General features: G+C 60.2%; 1 protein-coding gene across 1 annotated transcript; it reads left to right on the forward strand.

Annotated features, from left to right (window-relative positions):
• The first annotated feature begins 76 nt into the window (after positions 1-76).
• Positions 77-6615, forward strand: HIPK4 (homeodomain interacting protein kinase 4). Its single transcript, XM_060651124.3, has 4 exons — positions 77-787; positions 3456-3812; positions 4539-5387; positions 6131-6615. The coding sequence occupies exons 1-4, from the start codon at positions 323-325 to the stop codon at positions 6308-6310; spliced, it is 1851 nt and encodes a 616-aa protein (XP_060507107.3). The 5' UTR covers positions 77-322; the 3' UTR covers positions 6311-6615.
• The last annotated feature ends 610 nt before the right edge of the window (positions 6616-7225 follow it).

Genomic DNA, 7225 nt, shown 5'->3' on the forward strand with positions numbered 1-7225 from the left:
ATTCCAGCCTGGGGCTCAGGTCTCCGACAACAGAACCAGAGCCACTCAGCAACGCTGGAACCCATTCGGGGGCGCCTGGGGCCCCTCGTCCCAAGCCAGGAGGGCTTCGGGGGAGGGGTGTGGCCCCTGGCAGACTGGCAGTGAGGCCCAGGGGGCTGGGGGGTGCCAGGGAGGTAGGGGTGAACCTCGCAGCGGGAGATACAAGTGCGGTTCTCTTTCCCCCACTGGGGGGCCTCGGAGCCGGTGGCGGGGCCAAAGGCTTCAAAGGCAAAGCCTGTGGGGTGAGGGCGACAGCAGGGCAGTGCCCGGTGGCAGGGGCACCATGGCCACCATCCAGTCCGAGACCGACTGCTATGACATCATTGAGGTGCTAGGCAAGGGCACCTTCGGGGAGGTGGCCAAGGGCTGGCGGCGAAGCACGGGGGAGATGGTGGCCATCAAGATCCTCAAGAACGATGCCTACCGCAACCGCATCATCAAGAATGAGCTTAAGCTTCTGCGCTGCATGAGAGGCCTGGACCCAGAGGAGGCCCACGTCATCCGCTTCCTCGAGTTCTTCCATGATGCCCTCAAATTCTACCTGGTCTTCGAGCTGCTGGAGCAAAACCTCTTCGAATTCCAGAAGGAGAACAACTTCGCACCCCTCCCTGCCCGCCACATCCGCACGGTCACCCTGCAGGTGCTCAGAGCCCTGGCCCGGCTCAAGGAGCTGGCGATTATCCATGCCGATCTCAAGCCCGAGAACATCATGCTGGTGGACCAGACCCGCTGCCCCTTTAGGGTCAAGGTGAGTGGGGTGGCCCTGGGGTGACGGTGTCCCTCGTTCCGGTCTTCTCCTGGCTTTCCCAGCCCTAGACGCCCTCCTGTCACCATGGGCTCCCTTGTCCCGCCTACCCCACCCCCACGCCGCTGAAGTCTCCCCTGCCCTACCCTGCCCTTGATGCCTGTCCCCACCTCCTAGTCCTAAAATCCTCATCTCCCTGTCCCGATTCTGACATCCTCTCTCTCTCAGACCTGAGGCCTCTCGTCCTTGTCCAGTTCCTAGTTCACCTCCTCGAGGCCCAGTCTTGTCTCTGCGGGGCTGACATTCTGGTGGGGGAAACGGAGTCGCCAAGACAAATGAGTCAAATATGGTATATGAGTGAGAAGGAGAAAAGATAAAGTAGGGAGGAGGATGTGGGGTGTTGACTGGTGGTGCTGAGTGAAACTGTCGACAAGGAGGTCAGGGAGGCCTCATTGGGAAGGTGACATTTGAGAACAGTCCCAAAGGAGGGAGGTAGCCATGTAGACATCTGGGGAAAAGCATCTGGGTAGAAGGAAAAACTAGTGCAAAGGCCCTGAGGTAGGAGTGATCTGAGTCTATGTGTTTGAGAAGCACCCCAGAGCCCAGGGTGGCTGAAGCAGGGTGAGAAGAGGAAGGAAAGGGGATCAGGGAGGTGACGGGGCCTGGTCACACAGGGCCTTGCAGGCCACAAACCCCTGGTCCCCTCCATCTCATTCCCGGCCCCTCTGCCTGCCTGTGTCCCCTCCCATCCCAGCCCCAATCCCTCTGCCCTGGCCCCCCTGTCTGTGCCCCCCAATCCCAGCCCTGGCCCCTCGGTCCACTTCTGGGTTTGCTACTGTCTGGGATGGGTCTGAACTAGAAGCTCCGTGAAGGCAGCCACGTCAGATCTGTCGGCATCTGCCAGCACAGCCCTGTGGCGGAGACAATGCTAAATGAATGTCAGAGTCACAGGGAGATATAGAGACATGAAAAGGTAGATCATTTTGCCCTAAGAGATGGAAGGACAGAGACCCAAAGAAAGAGAGACTCCCACGAACACAGCAGGAAACAGGACAGATCCACAACACCTGGCCAGTGTTGGCACCCCTCCCGTGTTTGTGGAATGGATGGATGGATGGATGGATCCCATGAACACTGAGTGCCCAGGGTCCCTCAAGCTCTGAGATTCGGGCCTCAGCAGTCTGTATTTAGAGTCCGGATTAAGAGCCATTTCATCATACCACCTCCTGCACCTAGAAAGTGAGGGGTAGCTGAATGAAAAGCAGGGAAACTCGGAGAGGGAAACTGAGGCAGGGACCAAGATAGATTCTTGGACATTCAGAGTGAAAATGGCCCATGGCCCTGAGAGAGACAGACTTTCAGCCACATTCCCAGTGCTGGTTCAGCAGGTGCTCGTCGAGCCCCTGTCATGTTCCGAGGGCCTGCGAGGGATGTGAACAGTGTCTGATGATAAAGACAGAAGAGGGTCGGGGCTTCAGGGAGGTGCCTTCCTAGCAGTGACACAGAGATGGAGACAGAGAGAGACGCTGAGAGATGAGAGGCACGATGAACAGGCAAACAATGAAAAGGCAAAAAAAAAAAAAAAAGAACAAGAGAGTTACAAACAAGAGGCAGAGAGAATGGCAGGGACAGAAAGCTGATTCATTCATTCATTCATTCATTCACTCACTCTTGACGGAGCCCTAGCTGCTGGGTACTGTTCTAAGTTTCTAGGGAGGCAGCAGTGAAACAGACAAAATCCCTGCCCTGATGGGACTGACATCCTAGCTGGGTAGAGAGACAATGAACTCAAATGAAAGGTAAAATGTATGGTGTGTGAGGTGGTGTTCAGAGCTCTGGAGAAAAGCAGAGTGCTGGGAAGGAGGATAGGAACGGTGGGGGAGGCTGTTTTTCATAGGATGGGCAGGGGAGTCTCACTGAGAAGGTAACATTTGAGACCTGAGAGGAGGGAACCGTGTGGACATCTGGGGGAGGAGCATTCCAGGCAGAGGGATCAGCCAGTGCAAAGTCTCCGAGCTGGGAATGCACCTGGCTTATTTAAGGGACAGTGAGAGGCTCATGCGAGGGGGAAAGGGGGAGGAGCTGAGAGCAGAGAGGTGATGGGGCAGATTGCTCAAGCTTTGGGGGCCACACTGAGGACACTGGCTTTCATCACAGGATGTGATAAAGCCACAGGGGGGTTCTGAGTAGGGGAAGGACGTGATCTGAGTCAGGTCTTCATAGGATCTCTCAGGGTGCATCTGATGCAGAGATCGGGGCACCGAAGGAGGAGCAGGGAGACCAGAGAAGAGGCCCTTACATTGGCCTCAGTGGGAGACGATGGAGGACAGGACGGGGCAGCGGGGGGCGATGAGGCTGGGATATAGAGCGGGCAGATTCTGGATCTGTTCAGAAGGCGGAGCCAACAAGATTTGCTGATGGCCAAAGAGAGGGATCCTAACCCTCACAGACATGGGTTCTAGTGGAAAGAAACAGACGGAGAGACCAACATGCAAACCAGAGACACAGACTGGCAAAGACAGGGACATAAATGAGAGATAAAGACTCCCAGACACGGCGATGGCCAGGTGGCAGCTGCAGAAAGACACTGGCGAGAGACACCGGGGAGGCCTCGATCGATCGGCTGTCCCTGTCCCTCGCCCTGCCCACCTGCCTCCCTCCCCCGACACAGGTGATTGACTTCGGCTCAGCCAGCATTTTCAGCGAGGTGCGCTACGTGAAAGAGCCGTACATCCAGTCGCGCTTCTACCGGGCCCCCGAGATTCTGCTGGGGCTGCCCTTCTGTGAGAAGGTGGACGTGTGGTCCCTGGGCTGTGTCATGGCCGAGCTGCACCTGGGCTGGCCCCTCTACCCGGGCAACAACGAGTACGACCAGGTGCGCTACATCTGTGAGACCCAGGGCTTGCCCAAGCCCCACCTGCTGCACGCCGCCCGCAAGGCCCACCACTTCTTCAAGCGCAACCCTCACCCCGATGCCAGCAACCCCTGGCAGCTCAAGTCCTCGGCCGACTACCTGGCTGAGACCAAGGTAGGGGTGCAGGCGGGGCGAGGGCAGCGGTGGCGGCGGGCGGGGGCTGCCGCATCGAGAAAAAAAGCAATCTAGGTTAGACCTCGGAGAGGACCGGAAGTTCGAGGGTCAGCTGCGGGAGTGGTCACAGCATGAGAGACGTGGGTGAGACCGAAGGCGGCACTGCAGGTGGATGGTGGCTCCTCGGAGTTTCGTGGCCGGGGGCAGCACGCTAGTGTGGCAGGGAGGTTCGACCACTGGGAGCCCTGGAGGACCGGGCTCGGGGGTGGAGGACCAGAGGTTTCGAACAGCCCCTCTGCTAGCAGCTGGTAGGGGCCGGACCCATGGATCTGGGGAGGACTACAGGTGTGTGGGGGGAGTGAAACTTGGCTCAGTGAGACTCTGGGTTAGATGACAGGAGGACCACAGAACACAGGTACCTTTCCTGCAGCAGTAGGAGGGCTCTGGGTCAGACCAGGGTGGGGGGGGTCTGGTATTGGGGAGTAGGTGTGGCCCTCCAGCAGCAAGAGAGCTCCGAGTCAGATCACGGGCAGAACCGGAAGCCTAGCTTCAGGCGTGTGGACTTTGTAGCAACATGAGCGCCCTGGACCAGCCTCCAGGGCACACTGGGAGCTGGGGGTGGAGGAGGGTGGGTCGTGTGTGGGCCCCGCTTCGGGAGCACCCAAGGCCCAAGGCCTGGATTCAACGTCAGCCTCGTGCCCCCCCCCCTCCACCGGGTCCCACCAGGTGCGCCCCCTGGAGCGCCGCAAATACATGCTCAAATCGCTGGACCAGATCGAGACGGTGAATGGCGGTGGGGCGGCCGCCCGGCTGACGTTCCCGGACCGCGAGGCGCTGGCGGAGCGTGCTGACCTCAAGAGCATGGTGGAGCTGATCAAGCGCATGCTGACGTGGGAGTCGCACGAACGCATCAGCCCCAGCGCAGCCCTGCGCCACCCCTTCGTGTCCATGCAGCAGCTGCGCAGTGCCCACGAGACCACCCGCTACTACCAGCTCTCGCTGCACGGCCGTCGCCTCTCCCTGCAGGCGGAGGGCAAGACGCCCGCGCCGGTGGTGGCCGCTGCGGAAGACGGGCCTCCCTACTACCGTCTGGCCGAGGAGGAGGAGGCCGTGGGCCTGGGCAGCGTGGTGGGCAGCGGGCCCTTCTTCTGCGAGGAGAAGGCACCGGGCATGCAAAGGGCCATCGACCAGCTGGATGACCTGAGTCTGCAGGAGGTGGGGCGTGGGCTGTGGGGGGAGACCCGAGCCGATGTGGTTCCCGACATGCTGGTCCCGCTGAAGGCAGCCGCCGCTGGCCGCCGGGCGCCCGACTCGGGCCCTGAGCCCATCCTGGCCTTCTACGGCAGCCGCCTGGCAGGCCGCCACAAGGCCCGCAAGCCCCCCGCAGGCTCCAAATCGGACTCTAACTTCAGTAACCTCATCCGGCTGAGCCAGGCTTCGCCTGACGACGATGGGCCATGCCAAGGCAGCGGCTGGGCCGAAGGAGAGCGCCGCGGGGCCTCTGCCGAGCCGCCTGCCATCCCGCAGCGGGATGGGGATGGACCAGACATCGAGGATATGACCATGGATGCTGACGTGAGTGAGCCAGGTGGGCCGGCGGGGTGCAGGTGGCTCTGGGATCAGGGCCTCCCCGAGCTCCAAGATGGGGGTGTCGGTGAACCAGGCCTTGCCCACCACCCCGCCCCCGCCCCCCCTCCCCCGCCGCCCCCCCGCACGTCTGCATTGCCTGCGGCTGGCTCAGGGCTCAATACATACTAGTCCACTCTCAGGATGTGATAAGGTTCAGCAAACACGAACCCATGTTCAGGATACGATTAGGATTCGATACAGCCTGTGTTCAGGATGTAACATTCAGCACACCCTAGCCCACCCTTACAAGGCGATGAGGCTCAGCACACGCTAATAACTTCAGGTTAAGAGGCTCAGCACACACTAACTCATACTCAGGACGTAAAGTTCGGCACACATTAACCTGCTCTCATGATGTGACAAGGCTCAGCACATACTAATGCACTTTCAGGCTGTGTGAAAACTAAGAACGTAGTAGTAATCCATCTACAGGAAGTGATAAAGGCCCAACACTCGGAACAAGGCCTTAGTAGGTGCTCACCCTCCCTCGGAAAGAAGTTCCTTCAGAATCCCTTAAGGTCTCCACATACGCTATTTCAGGCCCCAAAGTTACAACGTGGGTCCAACAAAATCGCCCTCAGGAAGTGAGAAGGGTTCATTCAGGACTGGAGAGAGTCCGTGAGGGGCAGGCTGGTGGTTCCCAGGGGTGGGGGGCTTCTTGGCTGATGGTCCTTTCTTCTCCCCCACAGAGGCCGGGCCCTGAGCTCTTCGACCCCAGCAGCTGCCCTGGGGAATGGCTGAGTGAGCCAGACTGGACCCTGGAGGGTGTCAGGGGGCCCCTGGCTCAGGGGCTCCCACCCCGCCACGTTCACCCGCATGGTGCACCCCGGACCACCAGCTTCCTGCAGCACGTCGGTGGGCACCATTGATGGTGACCCCACCCCTGCCCATCACCGGGGGCTGCGCTAGCTGGGCTGGGATCCCCTCCTTAGAGCCATTTCCTGAACCCACAGATTATTCTTACAGAAAGATAGTTATCCAGAAATTCCCCATTACCCTCGCCCATGGTGCATGCATGCCAGCACACACACGTCGAACACAGGAGGGCCTTGGGGTCTGGCCCGTGGCCCCCTGGGCCAAAGGGACACAGGAAGGGGGCTGTACCCCGTTGGCCCCGCGCATGCCCTTGGCCCCACCGCCTCTGCCTATTTCAATAAAGAACTGTTCAGCAGCCCTGCGTGAAGCCTGGCCTGGTGCCAGGGTGGGGTTCAGGCCGGTGGCCAGGGCCCTGCTCTCCGATCTGCGCCCAGTCGGCTACCGGCTCAGGCTGGAGGCTGGGCTGCCGTCGCACTGGGAAGGGACGGGCTGCGCTCGCTCGCTCGCTGACCCACCCCCTAAATATGCTACGTGCTTGGCACGGGAGAATCCACCCTCAGATCATTCCCGGTGTCCAGCAGCTGCCAACCCAAGCTCGCCAAATGCCCAGGTGTCATCTGTTGACCTGCCCTTGCCACGTGCACAGGCTTGGCATGCACTCACCCATGCTTGGGTCACGCTAAGTGTCAATTCACTTGGCAGGCAGAAATTCACGCTCGGTGCACACTCCAGCGTTCAGACATGCGAGCCCACCCTGGGGGACACGGCGACGGGTCAGCGTGTGCCCGTCTGGCCGGGAGGCTGGGAACGCCACGCCGAGTGTGCGGCAGCGTGGGGCTGGCCACGTGGGGGTCAGCTCGTGCCAGTCCACGTGGTCACACGCTACATGCTCAGCACGTACTGGTTCATGTGCATTGCACGCCGAGAGCCCAGCATGTGCCAAATACATGCTAAAGGCACAGCACGTG

This window comes from Panthera onca, chromosome E2 (assembly GCF_046562875.1).
Source record: "Panthera onca isolate mPanOnc1 chromosome E2, mPanOnc1 haplotype 2, whole genome shotgun sequence".
NCBI classification, from domain to species: domain Eukaryota; kingdom Metazoa; phylum Chordata; class Mammalia; order Carnivora; family Felidae; genus Panthera; species Panthera onca.